This window comes from Epinephelus lanceolatus, chromosome 18, assembly GCF_041903045.1.
Source record: "Epinephelus lanceolatus isolate andai-2023 chromosome 18, ASM4190304v1, whole genome shotgun sequence".
Taxonomy (NCBI): Eukaryota; Metazoa; Chordata; class Actinopteri; order Perciformes; family Serranidae; genus Epinephelus; species Epinephelus lanceolatus.
In genome coordinates, this window is record NC_135751.1 from 43,262,501 (window position 1) to 43,283,901 (window position 21,401).

Consider the following 21,401-nt stretch of genomic DNA (forward strand, 5'->3'; position numbering starts at 1 on the left):
AGACAGACAGACAGACAGACACACAGACACACAGACAGACACACAGACACACAGACACACAGACAGACAGACAGACACACAGACAGACACACAGACACACGGACAGACACACAGACAGACAGACAGACACCCAGACACACAGACAGACAAACGGACAGACACACACACAGACACACACACACACACAGACACACAGACAGACACACACACAGACACACAGACAGACACACACACAGACAGACAGACAGACACACAGACAGACACACACACACACACAGACACACAGACAGACACACACATGGACACACAGACAGACAGACAGACACACAGACAGACACACACACACACACAGACACACAGACAGACACACACACAGACACACAGACAGACAGACACATGGACACACAGACAGACAGACACACAGACACACAGACAGACACACACACAGACACACACACACACACAGACACACAGACAGACACACACACAGACACACAGACAGACACACACACAGACACACAGACAGACACACACACAGACACACACACAGACACACACACACACACAGACACACAGACAGACACACACACAGACACACAGACAGACACACACACAGACACACAGACAGACAGACACATGGACACACAGACAGACAGACAGACAGAAAACGTGGCCACCATGTTGTTTGTAGTCTGTACTGAAGTGAGCCCTGTTGATGAACGTGTCCTCTCTGGTGTCCAGACAACGTGTTCGGCTGTCACCTGGACACACTGTGTCACAGAGAGAATGCCACCATCCCAAAGTTTGTAGAGAAGTGTATCAGAGCGGTGGAGAGGAGAGGTAAACACACACACACACACACACACACATTTAAAGGTGCAGTGTGTCCGATCAGTGAGGACTGCATCTTCTCCTGGTCAGAATTCCTTCATTGATCAGAACTGAAAGAAACAGATCAGCTGATTCACACCATGATGAAGACATTAAACATTAATAATCAGTGTTTGTCTGACGCTGCTTGTTACTGAGGAGCTGCTGCTGTTGAACACATGAATGTCTCTGTCTAGAGTCAGTGTTTGGTTTGTCCATTCTGGGCTACTGTAGAAAAACATTGTAATCTCTGCAGATGAGGACTTGCTCCCTATGTAGCTATAAAAAGGGTCACAATCACGGCCTGGAAAAGTCATAGAATTAGTTAAAACTCTTTAACGTTTCGCAAAAGTCACGGAATTGGTTTAACATTTCGGAAAAGTCAAGGAATTAGTTAAAACTCTTAAAAGTTTTAGAAAAGTCATGGAATCAGTTTAAACTTAAAAATTTTCAGAGAAGTCACGGACTAAGTTTAAACTGTTAAAAATTTCGGAAAAATCACGTAGTTGGTTTAAACTGTTAAAAGTGCAGTGTGTAACTGTGTGTGTGTGTGTGTGTGTGTGTGTGTGTGTGTTCAGGTCTGGATGTGGACGGGATCTACAGAGTGAGTGGAAACCTGGCTGTGATCCAGAAACTACGACACAAAGCTGATCATGGTAACTGTCTGTCTGTGTGTGTGTGTCTGTGTGTCTGTCTGTCTGTGTGTGTGTGTGTGTGTGTCTGTCTGTCTGTCTGTGTGTGTGTGTGTGTGTGTGTGTGTGTGTGTGTCTTTCTGTCCTGCAGCAACTGGTTTCTTTCTAACTGAAGCTCTGTGTCCCCTCTTGTCACTATGTCCCCTCTTGTCTCTGTGTCCCCTCTTGTCACTATGTCCCCTCTTGTCTCTGTGTCCCCTCTTGTCACTGTGTCCCCTCTTGTCTCTGTGTCCCCTCTTGTCTGTGTGTCCCCCCCCTGTGGTTGTCCCTGCAGAGGAGCAGTTGGACCTGGAGGACGGACAGTGGGAGGAGATCCACGTGATCACCGGAGCACTGAAGCTTTTCCTGCGGGAGCTTCCAGAGCCGCTGTTTCCCTTCAGCTGCTTCGACAAGTTCATCGCCGCCATCCGTCAGTCTGACATCACATCCTGTTCACATGACACCAACACTGACATCACATCCTGATGTGACATCACACTGCTGAATTTGTGCCTTTCGCGTCTAATCACGTCTTCATTTTGACTTTACCTCAAATTCACTCACACCAGTTGTTTTATTCACGCCTAGTGTGACATCAACATAACAATGAAATCACATGTCAGTAACATCATGTAGCGTCTCTGTTATATGGCGGCTCATCTCGTCCTGTGCTCGGAGGGGAAGGAGCTCCTGGACCTCATCGTTTGAGTTAGCTGCTAACTGCTAACAGCAGCTTGCAGCGGGTCGCACACATTAGCCGTCCCGTCCATTTTCTACAGACGCTGATTCAGTGCTGTTTTCAGGCTCATTGGGGTTGAACATTAAACCAATCAGCTGTTAGATTAGCTGAGAGCCGGGCGTTTCCCATCATGTTCTGCAGTGTCGGGCTCAAAGTGAGGATGATGTGTGACGTAGATGTAACCGTCACAAACTGTGGGGTGGTCGATTCTGTGCAGGCCTGACGCATCGATAACAAGCCTTTAACCTCAGCTGCTTAAAGATGAGCCCGCTCCGTCCTCCATGATCATACCTTCCATACACGACGGCGAAGCGTGATAACGGCGTGATCCTCTGTCTTGAACAGGAAGTGTCAGAGTGTTTGAAGCGTCTCTGTGTGTTTGTTTCTGTGCAGAAGTTCCAGACTACAGCCTGAGAGTCTCCTACATGAAGGACCTGGTTCGTTCTCTGCCTCTGCCGAACCACGACACCATGGAGCTGCTGTTCAGACACCTGCGCAGGTGAGTTCACCCCGAGGCTTCGTACAGCCTGAAGTCTGTTCACTGTTTGATCCGGTAGAATCCAGAGGGGAGGACTGACCTGCAGAGACTTACAGCTCAGAGCGTGTTGAACCTGAGAGGATCAGATCAGGAAATATCTGATGTTAGCTTAACAAGGTTTCTTCTGTTGTTCCTGATGAGGTGTGTGACTGCAGAGGATAAATGAGGGGTTAACTATTAACCTCCGAGAGCTGACAGGAAGTGGAAAACTCAAATCAGTTTCTGGTTTGTTAATGATGGAGTACGAGCGATGAGAAGGGAAACCGGTTTTAGATTCTGCAGGAACACGTGGACAAAGATTCTTCTGTTGCTTCCCTGAAGTAAAAGCTGTTCTTCTGTCTTCAGATTGATGAGTGTCTTCATTTACTCACAACATCGGACCAATGAGTTGGACTGTGGTGCAAAAATCAAGGTGTCATGTGCCGTCATGTAGTGCATTTGAAAACAGCTTCTGCAGTGATGCGGGCGCTGCGCCGGTCTGTCTTGGTTCAGAGGGAGCTGAGCCAGAAAGCAAAGCTTTCAATTTACTGGTCCATCTGCGTCCCAACCCTCACCTATGGTCATGAGCTCTGGGTAGTGACCGAAAGAATGAGATCACAGATACAAGCGTCTGAAATGAGTTTCCTCTGTAGGGTGTCTGGGCTCAGCCTTAGAGATAGGGGGAGGAGTCAGACATCTGGAGGGAGCTCAGAGTAGAGCTGCTGCTCCTTCACGTCGAAAGGGGTCAGTTGAGATGGTTCGGGCATCTGATAAGGATCCTCCTGGGCGCCTCCTGTTAGAGGTGTTCCGGGCATGTCCCACTGGTAGGAGGCCCCGGGGCAGACCCAGAACACACTGGAGGGATTATCCACCTTATTTTTCACGGAAACACGGAGGCAAAACAGAACGCAGCCAGCTTCTGTTTTTTTGTGCGACACTTCCGGTCCAGCACTCTTACCACTGTGTAAATGGGAATCGCCTTGTTGTTTACCTTGCTGAGTTTAGCTATATATATATGTATATATCACATTTTTCACGTCACTATATCACCGTTTAGACTAATCTGATGTTTGTAAAGTCTATAAACACAATGACTGAACAAACATTAGTGTTTTCTCTGTGTGTAATTAATAACATGGTTATCGTAGATTAGCTGGGCTAACCGTTAGCTGTTAGCCGTTAGCCGTGTCTGTAATAACTCACTAAAGTCACAAAGTGGCCCGTGAAAAAAATATTTTCTCCAGCAGATGTCTTAGTTACAACATGGTTGAGCTAACTGGAGTAGTTTCATGTCGTATCCGACAACAGGAGGCTTTTAACGGATGACGATCCTGATGTTGGCTTTGCTGCTAGTGTTAACGTTAGCTGTCCCTGTCAGCTGCAGCCACTGATGCTTTCTAGACATCGTGATCTAGATGATCCGCACATCACTATGGCTTAATGATCAACTCAGTCAATTAAAACAACCCGTCCTGTGTTAGGAGTGTATGTCGCTGACAGAGAGAAAGAAAGAAAAGGGAAAAAAGATAGAAAAGCAGCGTACACCTCACATATTTATTTCTCATAGTTGCGCACACGTGTGGCTGGCATGCAGAAGCACCGTCTGTATGTCTGTGTGTCGAGGGTGCGAGTTGCAGCCGCTGTGTGTTTTTTCGCTGATTCGGTTCTGCAGGTTCTCTGCTGGTACACTGGAGACGGGGATCAAGCAATTTGTCTCACTCGGGATAGATTGTGCTTTTTTGGTTCATAGTTTATGACTGACGTGCGATTTATTCGCGTTTAGAGGGAATAAATTTCCGTTATAATGGAAACGTGGGCACAGTTATCTAACGTTATAAAAAATACACAGACTAACTAACTAACTAACTAACTGATTGAATAACATACACAACTGAAAACTGAAAAAAAATATTAGCTTGCACCGTTAGCTCCGGTAAGGGAAAGCATGAGGGAAAGCAGCTGACCGGAAGTCACGCACAAAAAAACGGAAGTTGATCACTATTTACTTCCGTGTTTGAAAATAAGGTGGATAAAGTGTCATCTGGCCTGGGAACACCTCGGGGTCCTCCAGGAGGAGCTGGAAAGTGTTGCTGGGGAGAGGGACGTCTGGGGTGCTTTGCTTGGCTGCTGCCCCCGTGACCGGGCCCCGGATAAGCTGATGAAAATGGATGTTCACTGTAAACATGAGTAGGGTTGTCTGCAAAGCCTCCTGAGACGCTGCATCCTCACATGAGGACATCACATTTTGGGTTTGCTGCACCTTAAACTTCATTCTACTTAACTCAGACCTGTTGTCCTCGTCCATGGACACTTTTATGTGCCATCTAGTGGCCGTAAGACAACAACACACTAATCCATGTGAAAACAAGATGGCAGCCATCTCTGCAGAGTCAGTCTGCAGCCGACACAAGAGTGGACAAAACCTGATCAGATGATTGAAACTTAATTATGCCCTGTGAGTTGCTCACACTGAAACAGGAACCGCTCTCTCTGTCTCTCTGCAGGGTGATCGAGAACAAGGACGCCAACAGGATGTCGGTTCAGAGCATCGCCATCGTCTTCGGCCCCACGTTGCTCCGCCCACAGACCGAGTCAGCCAATATGACGATCCACATGGTGTTCCAGAGCCAGATAGTGGAGCTCATGCTCAACGAGTTCCAGACCATCTTCTCCCAGAGCTAGGAGGAACTTCCTGTGGAACCTTCAGAACCCTCTGAGAACCTCATGGAGTTCTCCCAAACATCACCACACTCGCCAAAGATCTTCCACTGTGTCAGAGAACCTTCTAGAACCAATCATCACCTCCTCTCAGACCAAAGTTCACTGAGGACTGAACCTGGAACCTGCCCCCCATTACCACTGTGTCTCCAATGAGCCACATAGAACCAGAGTGGGACCACCTAGAACGATGGAATGGTTTGACAGCAGCTTTTCTCTCTTTTTTTTCAACAAACCAAATAGAACATATTTTCTTGGCTTATTAAAACCCAAAGACCTTTTTGAGCAAGAACTCTATCAACAAAATCAAGATCCTTCTAGAACCTTTAAAGATCTCTAGAACCAAACAGCTTCAATGTCTGAATCAAAGAACTTCAACAGACACTCAAGTTCCACAGACACTGTGCACGAAATGATCCTTGTAGAACCAGAGTGGAACCACCTAAAAACCTGAACTGGATTAGAAACCTTAAACGTGGGTCATGTTTCAACGGAAGATACGGACAAAACACTTTTTGGCAACTTCAAACCCCAAATTTACCACTTTGATTAATAATACTTTTTTTAATGCATGGTCATCAAAGTTCCTGGGAACTAACCTGGCACCTTCATTAAACACTGGACTCTGAAGAATCCAGGAAGAACCAGAGTGGAACTATGTAGAACTCAGTCTGAAAACTTCCATCAAGGAAACCGACCAAACAGAGACACTAAAAAAAAAAACAAATTTATCCCTTTGTGGAAAAATGTTCCAACAAGTTCATCTGGAACCTTTAAAGAACTCTTAAAGAACTCTGGAACCAAACATCCTCTCCTCCTTTCTACAATCTGTGGACATATAAATTAATGGAGTGTGTAACATGGAACCTGTTGAGTATATAATTCTCTCATCAGCAGACCACCAAACCATGTTATACTCTGAGTGGATCCACCTAGAACCCTTGACCGGTTCTGAAACCTTAACCACATTCTCACTTTGCTGTCAAGACAACAGACCAAACCAAACACACCAACTCTGCACCTGAATAAAACCCCAAACCCAACGTCACACCGAGAGTGAGAACTATTCACACAGGTCTCAGGTCATTTTGGAACCTTGTAGAACTCTGGAACCAAACATCCTTTTTTTCTTTGTTTTTCACTAATTCTTGTGGACGTTAAAGTTCACAGGATTAAACCTGCAGTCTGTTGGCTGAACGGCACCTCTGTCTCACCACCAAACCACAGAGCCTTAAACGACCCTGGTGGAACCACCTAGAACCCTGGACTGGTTCTAAGAGGAGAGCGTTCTTGTGTCTGAAGACAAACTGGAGTATGGCAACCGATCTTCAGACCAACTTAAACACATAAAATATCTTTGAACCTTCAGAGACTCCAGCTGACGGCCAATCAGCTCGTCCGTTCTGCTCCTGCTGGGAGGAAATAAGTCTCCACAGCAGCAGACGGCGGTCGTCTGTATTCATCAACAGGAAGAGCGTCTTGATGCTAGTTAGCCAGTTAGCACATGAACAACACAATCAGAGCATATTTACCGTGCGCCAGTGAACAATAACACAAACCATCAGGAAACGTTTCTGCTGAAGAGAAAAATAATCTGACCTGATGGAACAAGTTGGTTTTGGACTTTAGCTCCTCCTTTACTCACTGACGCTCCTCTGCTCCTCACCTGAGCTCAGTCGACAGTCAGAGGGAGGTCATTCACTGACGGGCTCTGATGTTGATTCAACATGCTGAATCAGCCCCCCAAAAAAGAGTCAGTGGGGGCTGATGAGGGACACACGACAAAGACTGAGTGAGACGCTCACCATCGGCCGCCTGTTGACTTAAAACTGCCCACCTAAACATGAGACTGTTCCCATTCAGACGTGACACCTCAACAGAAGAATGAGGGAACATGGGATCTTTTTACGGTTCCCAAACAAATTAAAAATGTAAAGTCCAGTTGGGTTCTCCTGTTTGTTTGTTGTTGTTTTTGTTTGGTGTAGCTACACATTTAGACAAATAAAGGCCTGTCTCTATTAGAGGCCTGTGGCTGTATTCACAAACAGAGAGCTCCTAACTTAGACTAAAAACTTGAAGTAAGGAGTCTGACCTCAGGAGTGATTTAGGAAAGTTCTCAGAGCAACTCTCAAGGTGTGTTCGACCCTGTTGGTAGGTGTGGGGCTTTCTTTTAACAGACGTGATTGGTTGTCACAGACACACCCCTTTGTGGGTCACAATTTTAAGAACTTTCTTAGAATTTCGTCACAAGGAGCAACTCTTAGCACGAGGACGCTTTGTGAATACGGCCCCAGGTCTGTTACCATCAGTTCATTTTTATTGGAGCTCTTCAGATGTATAAAGCAGGTCGTTGTGTACCTCAGATTCTGTGTCTGTTCCTGCATCACCCCTCAGTCTGTAAGGGTCCTCACAGCAAAAGAACCAAAAGGATTTTTACAGTATAACAATGAATCCAAGTTGTGAGGATTGTTTGAACAGGATAAAGTGGAGTTGTGTCGGTGTGTCATGTGCTGTAACTCTCTCTGATGCTCTGTCTGTCAGAGTCAGATCAGATCAATGATTCATAACTGATTTATGATCTGAAGACTCATGTTCAATCAATCAATCAATCAATTTTATTTATAAAGCCCAATATCACAAATCACAATTTGCCTCACAGGGCTTTACAGCATACGACATCCCTCTGTTCTTATGACCCTCACAGCTGATCAGGAAAAACTCCCCAAAAAACCCTTTAACGGGGAAAAAACGGTAGAAACCTCAGGAAGAGCAACTGAGGAGGGATCCCTCTCTATACAGTAATATTCAGACTGGTTTAAAACAACAGTCTGATTGTATTTCTTGATCTTTGCTGAGCAACAGTTTGTGTGAGAGGAATTAAAGGCCTGTCTCAAATACAGTTCAGTGATTTAAGCAAATAATAGCCTGTGCTTCTAACAGAAGTTTTACGGTAGTTGATGAATATGTGAGAACTGTCTGACCGTGGGCATTAAAATCAGTCTGAGGTTCAGAGATCAACAACAAGGTCCAGGCTTAATGCTGATTGTCTCGAGTAGTACCTGCTCACTGTGTTATATTCAGGCAGCCGGTGGTGTCTTTATTGCTGCTGAACTCTGCTGCTGTTCAGGCGTCAGTGTCCGATCGTTAGATCAGATTTAGCTTCCACATGTAGATGGTCACTGGATCCTCCACAGTCGCACATTAGTTTAATATACGTATGTGTTCATGTGTTCACAGAGTCTCAGTGTATAAATAAGAGCTGATGTGTTCCCAGTAACCACCAGTACAACAACCATCAGTCTGTGTTGCATTCACTGACACTGGAAAACACAAATTTGCACAGAAAAGTCCTTTCCTATGTGTTGATACCAAGTATATGTCTTACCTAAGCTTTAAAAGAACAAGACCTTAAGCACTGGATCAAAATCAGTCACATACAGGATGAAGTGTTTTAGACTGTCGACAACTCAAATACAAAATCATAATCTTTGTGCTAAGCTAGGCTAAACACATCCTCAATCTAGTCATTAAAGACAGAGAACAAAGACAGAGGGTTTATTAAAGTGTTTTTCTAAATTTAAATAAGTTTTAACAGGAAGTTTGGAGGACCCAGGATGTTTCCCTGAGGGACTTCAGAGTTATTAAAGACAGAAAAAGAGGATTTACAGAAATGTTAGTGTCTTTTTAAGGGATGAAATTTACAGGAACATTTTTACTGCTGTTTGTCAGATGAATTATAGAAATGTTAATCTGTACAATGCTGTATGTTTTTATAGTATTGAGTTTATATGTATTACAGATATAGAACAAAGTTAACTTGGAAGATTAGCAGATTAAAGTCTGTACATAAGAGGGTATTTTACTGAGCTTTAATAAAATAAAACTGATCTTTACGTCAGTGTTCTCGAGTGTTTCGTCTCCTGACAGTGACTCTCATATAAAATCCTCCTCTGAAATTCTGACTTACATCACACCTGATACAAGAAACTGAAAACTGTGACTTTTATAAATCCAATTTATTTATAGATGCTTTTACAACAATATTATGCCCATGCCCAAATATTGGAATGTTTTCAGCCCATTATCAGTTGTCATCAGAGATCTGAGGTAGTTTGGTCCGACTCTACCTCCTCTTTTTTGTATGTCATGAGGCGGCGACCTCTAGTGGCTGCAGTGATTAGGATGGGCGCAAAGCAGGAAGTCAGGTGCCGTAGCATAAAGAGTTATAATGTCCACATCAGGAGGAGGTCAAAAGCACAGGTCACTGCAAATTTGCTAAGAGACAGATGGAGACAGAAGATCAGACAGTGTTTTCAGATATTCTGGGATGGATTTTCAAAGAGTCTCATGGTGCTGAAATCTTACCGTGGTCCAACTGCATGGGACCTGTGGAGAGAGAGAAGTTTCAGATCAGATGAGTCATTCATCAAATGAGTGCACGCTCATTTCTACAAACAGTGTCCCGTCTGTTGGCTTCAAACCAAAGCTCCAGGTGAGAGCACAGGTGAACTGCTTCCTGAAGCACAGACGCAGAAACTGACTCTACTAACGACTGTCCAACAGTCACTGTGTCTGACATGGTTTCATGAATGTCTCATCTGTGAGCGTCTGTAAATCAGTCACAGAGGTTAAACCATCAGTGATGTGCTGCAGAACATTCACACAGACTGAAGATACAACACACCGACAGGTGATGAACAGGTGAGTCACTTCACCTGAAATCAAAGTGGACACTTCAGTGCAGTTCATACATGTGTTTTAAAAGTTAGTTTCAGCAGAACAGAAAATGCACCTGTGTTAGTTTAACAACCTTTAATGAACTAACAGAATGTTGCACATTATGAACTGATGATGGGGCGCGGATAAAATCGATGCAACAAAGTATCAGGATATTTTGTGTGGTAATATTGTACCGATACATGAGACGTCAAGTAACTTTGCTTTTTACATTTTTATAGATTGTTAATATGGCTAATACAAATTAAACAATTAGAAAAATAAAATCTGTTGTTTTTTTTAGTCCACAAGATTTATGTTGATGCAATTTAAAAAAAAAACAAACAACTCAATCTTATTCAATTAAACACGTTGAAAAAGTTTCCTTTGAGGGAAAATTTACATTGAAAAAAGGTAATAAATCACAATATATTGCGACATATGTGATTGTAATTCTGAGCATATGGTAACATATTTAAAATCGCAATAACATATCATGACTAATTTATTGTGATAATATTGTATCATGATGATATCATGGTAACATCGTATCGTGACAACAATAAACTCATTCAGTCTGAATGTTGTTTCATCAAATACGACCTCAGTTATTCTTTTATAGAGGAGGAGTCATGTGACCATCTCGACAGGTGACAACATGACCTACCTGCGTTTCTGGCCCGATTTAAATTCTCCACCAGGTCGTTCCTCCCGATCTCCTTTAACGCCGCCTGGGTCACCCCCACCGCCTGGTCCTTGTAGTGATGGACCATCAGTTCCACCATCTTGGGTCTGTCGGCGTTGGCGAGCTCAGAGGAGGGGATCACCGGAAAACCTCCGTCAGCCTGGACGCACTCCCTCACGTGAAACTTAAACTCTTTGAACTGATCATCCAGCAGGTCCTTCAGCTCTCTGAGCAGAATCTGATACACCGTGGTCATCGCCACTTCCTGTTTTACCTGTGTTTAAAACACCTGCACACACACACACACACACACACACACACACACACAGTAGTAAGGTGATGATGTCACACAGGAAACATGCCCCTGGAGCTGCAGTTACAGAAGCAGCGCTCACACTGATCTGGAGTCAGAGCTGTAACCTGATCCACACAGAGGTGTCGCACCCTGTGACATCATCAGGGAGTGTTCACGTACCAGTCAGAGGAGAGAACGGACACCAGATGAGAGGAGCCTCCGTCTGTCCACAGGTCAAAGGTCAGGCTGTGAAGACATTCACATGTAAAGTCAGCTCAACAGGAAGACAAAGAGCGGCGGGGTCCAGAGTCGACTGATTATAAACAACCTGAGATACAGGCGGTGACACGTGGCCCGCCCTGTTAATGTCGCCACATGTTCTCGCCACATTCTGTCTGACAGGACGAGACATGCTGCAGGTGCGAGAGCTATTTCACGTCTCTAAAAACCAAACTCCCAGCAGTTTGTCTGGTCTGTAATACGCCGTGTGATGCAGGAAGCAGCTCAGTCTGACACAGGAAACTCTTTCACTATCCTGATGCTAATCCTGATCCTGATGCTGAGGATCAGGATCAGCATCAGGATCAGGATCAGGACTATAACAGTCTGACAGAAAACCTTTTGTGTAGAAACTTGGTTTAAAACTTTCTCTGACTCACCTCTGACTTGTCTTCACGCCGTCGGCATCTGAATCTGATCTACAGTCAGTTTCACTTACTGAACCTTATCACCAACAGGCTCCGCCCCCTCCCAGCCATCAACAGGAAATACCTGCTGTGTTACCAGAAGTTACATAAGCTCGGAGGAAATGTGTGTGTGTGTGTGTGTGTGTGTGTGTGTGTGCTTTCCTGTTTCAGTCAGTCTATAATAATAGTAATAATGATGATGATGATGATGATGATACAGTAATAATGTGTTTTTATTGCTGACCTGAACAATAAAGGTGTATCTTATCTTATCTTATCTTATCTTATCTTATCTTATCTTATCTTAACACATTGTGTGTGACGTACGCTTCCGTCAGAACAAAACAAAACAACAACATGACCTGAAGTTAAAACTGTGACATTTATGTCTCATTTTAAATGTGGTACAAAACAAAGAGTTTGTACGACAAGAGTGAAAAACTGAGACTTTTTTCATTTCAAACACCTATGAAGTCATTTAAGGTGCAGCATCAAGGCTCCTCCTCCAAACATGAACCATGAACTTAACTACAGATCACCTGTAAAACATTTTAATAAATCAATGAGACTGAGAACAAACTGATCTATGGGTCTGATCATTTTTTAATGAACTGACATCATATCAGACCGGAAGTGTGTCTGTGTGTGACTTCCTGTTCGGACTGAAGGCTGCTGGGAACAGCTTGCTGTCACCGTAGACATACTACAGTCTGTGTTTGTCACCGCCTGGTCTCGTCTACTGTCCAGGCTCAGTTCAACTTTAACGAGCTTGATATCGATCCTGGATCAGAGCAGTGACGTCACGGATCCACACAAACCATTTCAAAACAAAGGCAGCTCCATTTTACCCGCTGCTCAGTCCTCTGTTCCCGCGGTGACCACACTACACTGCGCAGGCGCCGACCGCCAGCCCGTCGTCATGGAGACGATTTGTTGCATGAGACCAACAAGGATCCTAAAAACACCTGAACACACAGAGAGCAGAAGCGCGAGGAGTCAAACCTGCTGCAGGTAACATGTTGGATCTGAATCTCATCCTCACCTGTCTGTTAGCTACTGTTAGCCTGGGAGCTAACCGTTAGTTCTGTGAGGTTAGCCTGGGAGCTAACCGTTAGTTCTCTGGGGTTAGCCTTGGAGCTAAAGGTTAGTTCTGTGAGGTTAGCCTGGGAGCTAAAGGTTAGTTCTGTGAGGTCAGCCTGGGAGCTAACCGTTAGCTCTGTGAGGTCAGCTTGGGAGCTAACCGTTAGGTCTGTGAGGTTAGCTTGGGAGCTAACGGTTAGTTCTGTGAGGTTAGCCTGGGAGCTAACCATTAGTTCTGTGGGGTTAGCCTGGGAGCTAAAGGTTAGTTCTGTGAGGTTAGCTTGGGAGCTAAAGGTTGGTTCTGTGAGGTTAGCCTGGGAGCTAACCGTTAGTTCTGTGGGGTTAGCCTGGGAGCTAACCGTTAGTTCTGTGAGGTTAGCTTGGGAGCTAAAGGTTGGTCCTGTGAGGTTAGCCTGGGAGCTAACTGTTAGTTCTGTGGGGTTAGCCTGGGAGCGAAAGGTTAGTTCTGTGAGGTTAGCCTGGGAGCTAACCGTTAGTTCTGTGGGGTTAGCCTGGGAGCTAAAGGTTAGTTCTGTGAGGTTAGCTTGGGAGCTAAAGGTTGGTTCTGTGAGGTTAGCCTGGGAGCTAAAGGTTATTTCTGTGAGGTTAGCTTGGGAGCTAAAGGTTGGTTCTGTGAGGCTAGCCTGGGAGCTAAAGGTTAGTTCTGTGAGGTTAGCTTGGGAGCTAAAGGTTGGTTCTGTGAGGTTAGCTTGGGAGCTAAAGGTTGGTTCTGTGAGGTTAGCTTGGGAGCTAAAGGTTGGTTCTGTGAGGTTAGCTTGGGAGTAGTCTCGCCACCAGACAATCAGAGATCTCCGCCTCCTGATAGTCTGGGAACACTCCTTTCTAAAGTGTGTTTAACACACCGGCGAAAACGGTCGGCAACAAAGCAACGCCTCTTGCATTTTTGAAAAGGACACGCCTTCTCGGAAATGTGCGCTCCCCCTTTTCTCGTCCGCAATGAAACAAACACACAGAGAGCTTGAAAATGGATGCCGAGAGATTTAACTCCGTTTTATCAAACGTGTGCTCATCCGTGAAGAAAATATTTTCTCCAGCGGATGTCTTAGTTACAACATTATTGAGCTAACTGGAGTAGTTTCATGTCGCATCCGACAACAGGAGGCTTTTAACAGATGACGTCCTGATGTTAGCTTTGCTGCTAGTGTTAGCTGTCCCTGTCAGCTGCAGCCACTGATGCTTTCTAGACATCGTGATTTCCCAAAACTATTACCTATTACAGACACCGCTAGCGGCTAACGGTTAGCCCAGCTAAACGTGCACACAGGAATAGTAATGTTTGTGTAATCATTGTGTTTATAGACTTTACAAACATCGGATTAGTCCATACGGTGATACAGTGATGTGAAAAATGTGATATATAGGCTATATATATATATATATATATATATATATATATATATATATATATATATATATATATATATAGCTAGAAGCTCTGCTGGTTTTCTACCCGGAAGTATTTGTAAACAACAAGGCGATTCCCTCTAATGTTATAGTCCGGTCGGACGGATGAGTCATGGCCTTGTAAAAGATTATGTTTGTTTCTTTTAGTTGGTGAGAATGTGTCGCCGCAAACGCGACAAACATCCACTAACTTTGACGGCGTTTTCTGCGAGCACGGCTGAGCCATTTTGTACCGCTACACGTGTTTCTAGTGGGACTATGTTTACGAGCACAAGAGTTCAGCGAGCCACCGAAGGACCGCCCTGCAGATTTACTATTGGTTCTGCAACGTAGGGAGTTTTTTTAAACTCTGAAATTGTATCCGCCCATCTAAACACAAAATCAGGGAGAAAGTCATCAGTCAGTACGTTTACATGCACAGTTTAATTCCACTTTTAATCGGAATGAAAGGCCATTCCGATTAAAAGTGGTCATGTAAACAGTCATTCCGATTGAAAAACGGTCATTCCGATTGAAAATTAAATCCGATTAAAGGGGGTCGTTTATTCCGTTCGTCATTCCGAATGAAAGAATTTTGTGTGCATGTATACACTCATTCCTCTTGAAGTTCGTTCCGGTCTTTCTGCGCATGCTCGTTTCCTTGCCCTTCTGGCGCGATGACGTATATACCGCGCATAGCAACGGGCTGCAACGGTTAGTTCTGTGTGGCTAGCTTGGGAGCTGAAGGTTAATTCTGTGAGGTTAGCTTGGGAGCTAACGGTTAGTTCTGTGAGGTTAGCCTGGGAGCTAAAGGTTAATTCTGTGAGGTTAGCCTGGGAGCTAACCGCTAGTTCTGTGAGGTTAGCCTGGGAGCTAGCGGTTAATTCTGTGAGGTTAGCCTAGGAGCAAAATGTTAGTTCTGTGTGGCTAGCTTGGGAACTGAAGGTTAATTCTGTGAGGTTAGCTTGGGAGCTAAAGGTTGGTTCTGTGAGGTTAGCCTGGGAGCTAAACGTTAGTTCTGTGAGGTTAGCCTGGGAGCTAAAGGTTAGTTCTGTGAGGTTAGCCTGGGAGCTAAAGGTTAGTTCTGTGAGGTTAGCCTGGGAGCTAATGGTAAATAACAGCCTGGGAGCTAATTGTCTGTACTTTGACATCATCAGGTGATGGCGAGGTTGGAGCGTGATGTCATCGACTTCTCTGTGCTAGAGAGAGAGCTGCAGATGGCGGTTGAGTCTGAGCAAAGATATCAGCGAGAGAACGAAGCGAAACTGAGAGCTGTCAGTCAGAGAGTCGCCTCCTACAGCCAGTTCAGGTACCTCCAGGCCTCCAGGCCTCCAGGCCTCCATGGCCTTCTACATTACAGGGTCCTGGAAAGACTACACTGAGATCACAGGGTCCTTGAAACACTCCTGGACTGTTTTAAACAAGTGAGGGGTCTTATCAGAGTTTACAGGGTCAGCTCCTTGAAAGAGTTCCAGGATGTTTCACAAGGTTCCTGAGTTTCTTCAAAGACACTTGAAGGGTCCTTGAAGGTTCCAGGGTGCTTTACGCCTGGTACACACTACACAGCATCAGCCCAACACAGCCGGCTCGTGAACAATGAGTGTCGTACACAATAATCCAACGTCTCGGCTTCTCCCGTCACAGCCGTCACTGTGACCAATAGGAACACAGAGCGATCTGTTGTCGTGGAAACTGTAGGACAACAACAGCCCTTTATTTATTATTTTCTGTGTTTTTATATTTTTACTTTTTATGTGCTCCCCTTTCACTTGATAAAGTTAATGCATCGCACCGTCATTTCAAAGTCAACACTTCCTGTTCTGTTTCAAATTAAAAGCCCATTTTAACTTTGGTGGAGAGAGTCCCTTCATTTTCTAAAAAGGCTTGTATTGTGAAACATTTGCAGGAACTTCCTGTGCAGGATTCAGTGACTGTCATAGTTTGTATGTGGTACTTCAAATGTAGCTCTGCCCACCTGGTGACACTTGTTATGTCACTATGGCAACAGTTCAGCTGGAACATGAACAGACACAGTGACTGCGGTAATAATAATAATAATAATAATAATAATAATAATAAAAATAGGACAAGAATAACCTGATGACATCACACACGTCGTGAAAGACGCCCAGTGATGATTGGTCGTGCACCATCATGTAGTGTGTCATGTCTGACTCCACCATCAGCTGATGACACAGAGACTGTGGGAACGACAGGCATGTTGTGTGGTGTGAACCAGGCACTACAAGGACCTGGACTCTGTCCATACAGACATTACAGAGTTCCAGGATATATTAAAAGCTACAGTAACTCCTCTAAGACATTCCAGGGTCCTTGAATGAGTTCCAGGCTCAGTGTGTGTGTGTGTGTCTGTGTGTCTGTCAGAGACCTGGTCCTGTCCTGTCACCTCAGGCCTCTGGACAAGAAAGACAAAGATGGAGCTCCACGGAGACAGCCCTGGAACCCTGTTGCCCCGAGCAACAAGTGATGTCCGGTCGCCCTGAGCAACAAGTGATGTCCGGTCACCCCGAGCAACGGGGAACATTCTGATTGTTTTTAATACTTGTAACTTTTTTTCTGATGTGAATAAAACATGTTTGTGTTTTTAACCTCAGACATTTATTACTATTATTATTATTATTATTATTATTATTGTTATTAATAATAACAACTGACTGATTAAATAAACACAATTAAAATCTGTCTGAGGTATGAATGAATGAATGAATTAATTAATTAATCAATGAATTAATTGTATTAATGTATGACGTCAGGTCGCCAGCAGGGGGCAGCATCACACAACAAACTGCGTTAGTTTCACTTCAGGACTTGATGAAGTTTAATTCTCTGTGACGTCAGACGGAAAGTGGTTTGAGCTGAGCAGGAAACAGACAGGAGGTCTCACTCTGAGCTAAAATCTGTCACTCTGCTGCCGACGGCCTGGTTGAATTTTGAGAGGTCCTGGAAACCATCTGGAGATTCCAGGGTCCTTTACAGGGCTCCAGGATCTTACAATGACCCTCAGAGTCCTTCACAAGTATATTTAAGACCCTCTGGAATCTCTCTCAGTCTGCAGGGACCCCAGTGACCATTTCAAGGACCCCTGGAGTGTATTTAAAAAATCTGGGATTATTTTTATTCTGTATGTCTCTTCAGGGATTTCAGGATCCTTGAAAAGATCCCAAGACTCTGCAAAATGAGTTCAGGGGATCATTTCAGATTTCAGGGGTCCTTGAGAATTTGTAGGATGATAACGGCTTTTAAAGGTACATCAAGGGATGTTATGGTGCATGAGACTTTCTTGGACTCCTTGAAATTGACCCCAGTAGTCCCCCAAATTTCCAGATCCTTTAAAGAGTTTCCAGGACACTAACAGGGGCCTCCCTGAGTCTCTGTAAGAGATTCCCGGGATCCCTATAGGGAATCAAGGACTCCTTGAAAAAGGACTCAGAGATTTACAAATGTTCCAGGATCCTTGTGAGGGCTATGTTTGCCTTTCGCAACATTCCAGGAGTCCTTGAATTAGGTCTCAGTACCTGTACAGATTTTTTGCTGCTCTGTAAAGAGGTTCCCTCTGTGGTCCTTGATTACATTCCAGGAGTCTTTAAAGGAGTTTCCAGGATGAAGGGGAGCTGTGAATAGATTGCATGGGTCCTTGAATAGATTCCAGGCAGCGGCCAGACTCCTGAACACGTGAGACCGAACGGACAGTCCGGTATTCCCGAGGAGTGAGACCTCTGAAGGAGCAGAGACGATCTTTGGCTGCAGGTCGCTGCTGCTGCTGATGCAGAAACAAGTTGAACAGCAAGTTGATGCGACGGGACTCAGAGGACAGAGGGACAGACAGAGGACAGAGGGACAGACAGAGGACAGAGGGACAGACATCATCAGAGTCTCCGCTTGTTCTTCACAGTTGAACTTTTCCCGCGGATCATTTTTCTCTGCAGAATCTGGTGAGTTTATAAAGTTCAGTTCCGCTCTCTTCTTCTTCTTCTTCTTCTTCTTCTTCTTTTTCTTCTCTTCTTTCTTCTTCTTCTTCTTCTCCTCTTTATTCTTCTTCTTTAATCGACCTTAATGAGATAAAAGGCGCCGCGGCCGCGTCACGTGCAGGATATTGAAACCATAATTTGCAGGTGAATGTCGGTGAGGGCTCGTGCTCACATCAGAGCTGATGCTTCCTGTCTCATCAGAACTTTTTCAGCAGGAACAAGAGTCAGTGCTGCAGATTAATGTTTCATCATTTATATTTGTCCTTTGTGTGTGTGAGGTTCAGAACAGGTTCAGGTTCACAGCAGCACAAAATGAAAATACTCACAGTAGAGGAACCTCAACCTGAAGTCCAGTAAAGTGAAAGTACAGCACACTGCTTTATTGAACGTCGTTAATACATGACTGATATTTAATATGTGTTATTGTTGTGTTTATTATTTATGGATTTAAAGGGATAGTGCACCAAAAATGTAAATTCAGCCATTATCTACTCACCCATATGCCGAGGGAGGCTCAGGTGAAGTTTTAGAGTCCTCACATCACTTGCAGAGATCCAAGGGGAGAGGAGGTAGCAACACAACTCCACCTAATGGAGGCTGACGGCGCCCCAGATTCAAACGTCCAAAAACACATCATTGAAACCACAAAATATCTCCATACTGCTCGTCCGTAGTGATCCAAGTGTCCTGAAGCCCCGACATAAAAAGTTGTTTGGAAAAACCTCATTTGAACTCTGTTTTTAATGGGCACTGCCTTCATGTGTGTTCACGTGCTTTCCCGTGCAAGTGCACACACATGAGCGCGGTGCCCAGAGAGGCAGTCAGAGCTACAGGCTACAATGAGGCTAAAAACAGAGTTCAAATGAGGTTTTTCCAAACAACTTTTTATGTCGGGGCTTCAGGACACTTGGATCACTACGGACGAGCAGTATGGAGATATTTTGTGGTTTCAATGATGTGTTTTTGGACGTTTGAATCTGGGGCGCCGTCAGCCTCCATTAGGTGGAGTTGTGTTGCTACCTCCTCTCCCCTTGGATCTCTGCAAGTGATGTGAGGACTCTAAAACTTCACCTGAGCCTCCCTCGGCATATGGGTGAGTAGATAATGGCTGAATTTACATTTCAGACAGAAACTGATGACCTGAGATATGAAACAAATATTTACACAGGACATCAAAAAAATCAAAATACACAAACAGGAAAGACAAAATGTGAATAAAGTTACGAAACACCTGAACAGGTGAGTCTTTACCTGGTTTTTAAAGTACCCATGACGTCAGCAGAACGTTAGCAAATCGTCATCAGAACATCAGCAGAATGTCGGTAGAATGTTGGCAGAACATCGGCAGAACACTAGCAGAACTTTAGCTGAACATCAGAAGAACGTCCACAGAATGTCTGCAAAACATTAGTAGAATGTCAGCAGAGCATCGGCAGAACATCAGTAGAACATCAGTAGAACATCAGTAGAATGTTAGAATGTCGGCAGAACATTTGCAGTGCGTTGGCTGAATTAAACACAAAGTAAACACACATTAAACATGGCTTAATAGAGACAATTTCAAACACAAGTACACAAACTGGCCTCACTATAAATCGCAGAACTGACAGACAAACACTTGTCTTTATCTGGACACATTTCCCCACCAATACAACATGCTAACGTTATTAGCACAAGCCTATGGCATTTTACATGGTATACATTAGCCTAGCAGCTAGCAGAGATTTCCTCTGCTCATATGAAGCCAGGATAAATCACACACAGGACTTAAAATGCTATTTTAGTGGAGGCTTTATTGTCTTCACAATTTATTGTTTCTTATCTGTGAAATACAAGTAAATACAAGCTTTGTTTCCACTGAGGGAAATGGTGTCAGCTCACAGAGACAGACAGGAGGTCTGCGTCACTGTGACGCTGAGCGTGAGGGTGGGTGAGTTCAACTTTCTGTCAACAACGCGGGTGTTTTGAAAACACCCCCATTTTCACAGGTAACTTAGCCTGTCTCCCTGCCGCAGGAAATAATGGATTAATCCTGGAAAGCTGTTGATGTAGCACTTTTCTCCTTATGAAAGTAACACGGCGATTATTCAACCAATGAGAATTTGGTCGGACGAGAGCATAGCGACCAAATAATCGACTAGTCCACCAGGAGACTACAGCCCTAGTCGGCAGAACGATGGCAGAACGTTATCCTTTACAAAGGATGGTGACTGCGAGGGAACATTGAAACAAAACTTAGATTGAATGAACAGAGAAGTAGGGCCACTGACCACACAGGTTCTCAGGAGACAGAACATGAAATAATAAATCTTGTTTGCAGATCGGAGATGAAGGAGCAGAACTTTAAAGAGGAAGTGATGAAGATCATGGAGGAAGCTCCCAACGCCAGAAAAGCTCTGCTGGAGAATTACGACAACCTGCTGAACGTGGCCGATTACTGCTACAACAACTACGTACAGGTTCGTACTAATCCACTGACTGCTAGTCCTGCTACTATAACAACTAGTATTAATGCCCCAACATGCTAAGCTAACAGTTTACTCCTGTTTCCAGTCTATATGCTAAGCTAAGCTAACCTGTGCTGTCTCCAGTCTTTGTGCTAAGCTAAGTTAACCTGTCCTGTCTCCAGTCTTTGTGCTAAGCTAAGCTAACCTGTGCTGTCTCCAGTCTTTGTGCTAAGCTAAGTTAACCTGTCCTGTCTCCAGTCTTTGTGCTAAGCTAAGCTAACCTGTCCTGTCTCCAGTCTTTGTGCTAAGTTAAGCTAACCTGTCCTGTCTCCAGTCTTTGTGCTAAGTTAAGCTAACCTGTGCTGTCTCCAGTCTTTGTGCTAAGCTAAGTTAACCTGTCCTGTCTCCAGTCTTTGTGCTAAGCTAAGCTAACCTGTCCTGTCTCCAGTCTTTGTGCTAAGTTAAGCTAACCTGTCCTGTCTCCAGTCTTTGTGCTAAGTTAAGCTAACCTGTGCTGTCTCCAGTCTTTGTGCTAAGCTAAGTTAACCTGTCCTGTCTCCAGTCTTTGTGCTAAGCTAAGCTAA

At 44.5% G+C, this 21,401-nt stretch overlaps 4 protein-coding genes across 7 annotated transcripts in view; 3 read left to right on the forward strand and 1 right to left on the reverse strand.

Annotated features, from left to right (window-relative positions):
• LOC117268240 (rho GTPase-activating protein 27) overlaps nucleotides 1-6,242 on the forward strand; it is a 53,009-nt gene extending 46,767 nt beyond the window's left edge. For both annotated transcript variants that reach the window (XM_033644510.2, XM_033644512.2), the window contains 5 exons: nucleotides 742-840; nucleotides 1,449-1,526; nucleotides 1,837-1,971; nucleotides 2,674-2,779; nucleotides 5,302-6,242. In XM_033644510.2, the coding sequence (XP_033500401.2) occupies nucleotides 742-840; nucleotides 1,449-1,526; nucleotides 1,837-1,971; nucleotides 2,674-2,779; nucleotides 5,302-5,479 (596 nt within the window). In that variant the 3' untranslated portion in view covers nucleotides 5,480-6,242. The remainder of the gene's footprint in view (nucleotides 1-741; nucleotides 841-1,448; nucleotides 1,527-1,836; nucleotides 1,972-2,673; nucleotides 2,780-5,301) is intronic.
• Nucleotides 1-21,401, forward strand: part of abi3a (ABI family, member 3a) — a 50,874-nt gene that overhangs the window by 12,188 nt on the left and 17,285 nt on the right. For 2 of the 3 annotated variants that reach the window (XM_078161723.1, XM_078161722.1), the window contains exons 1-2: nucleotides 17,163-18,334; nucleotides 20,691-20,829. In XM_078161723.1, the coding sequence (XP_078017849.1) occupies nucleotides 20,698-20,829 (132 nt within the window). In that variant the 5' untranslated portion in view covers nucleotides 17,163-18,334; nucleotides 20,691-20,697. Of the gene's footprint in view, nucleotides 1-17,162; nucleotides 18,335-20,690; nucleotides 20,830-21,401 lie in introns of those variants that run through there. The other variant, XM_078161721.1, reaches the window with a different exon arrangement.
• LOC144458691 (caspase b-like) lies at nucleotides 9,517-11,962 on the reverse strand. Its single transcript, XM_078161724.1, has 5 exons — nucleotides 11,871-11,962; nucleotides 11,392-11,457; nucleotides 10,899-11,205; nucleotides 9,881-9,901; nucleotides 9,517-9,790 (listed from the first exon to the last, which is right to left on the reverse strand). Exons 3-5 carry the CDS (start codon nucleotides 11,170-11,172, stop codon nucleotides 9,777-9,779), a joined length of 309 nt encoding a protein of 102 aa, XP_078017850.1. The 5' UTR covers nucleotides 11,173-11,205; nucleotides 11,392-11,457; nucleotides 11,871-11,962; the 3' UTR covers nucleotides 9,517-9,776.
• Nucleotides 12,770-16,995, forward strand: dnaaf19 (dynein axonemal assembly factor 19). Its single transcript, XM_033645543.2, has 3 exons — nucleotides 12,770-12,908; nucleotides 15,539-15,690; nucleotides 16,767-16,995. The coding sequence occupies exons 2-3, from the start codon at nucleotides 15,542-15,544 to the stop codon at nucleotides 16,867-16,869; spliced, it is 252 nt and encodes an 83-aa protein (XP_033501434.1). The 5' UTR covers nucleotides 12,770-12,908; nucleotides 15,539-15,541; the 3' UTR covers nucleotides 16,870-16,995.

What these genes read in the sequence shown, in the direction of transcription:
- LOC144458691 (XM_078161724.1), bottom strand. Translation starts at nt 11,172, where the DNA reads ATGACCACGGTGTATCAGATTCTGCTCAGAGAGCTGAAGGACCTGCTG. An exon ending in AAATCGGGCCAGAAACGCAG is followed by an intron (nt 9,902 to 10,898) that starts GTAGGTCATGTT and finishes CTCTCTCCACAG; the next exon opens with GTCCCATGCAGTTGGACCAC.
- dnaaf19 (XM_033645543.2), top strand. Translation starts at nt 15,542, where the DNA reads ATGGCGAGGTTGGAGCGTGATGTCATCGACTTCTCTGTGCTAGAGAGA. An exon ending in GCCTCCTACAGCCAGTTCAG is followed by an intron (nt 15,691 to 16,766) that starts GTACCTCCAGGC and finishes TGTGTCTGTCAG; the next exon opens with AGACCTGGTCCTGTCCTGTC.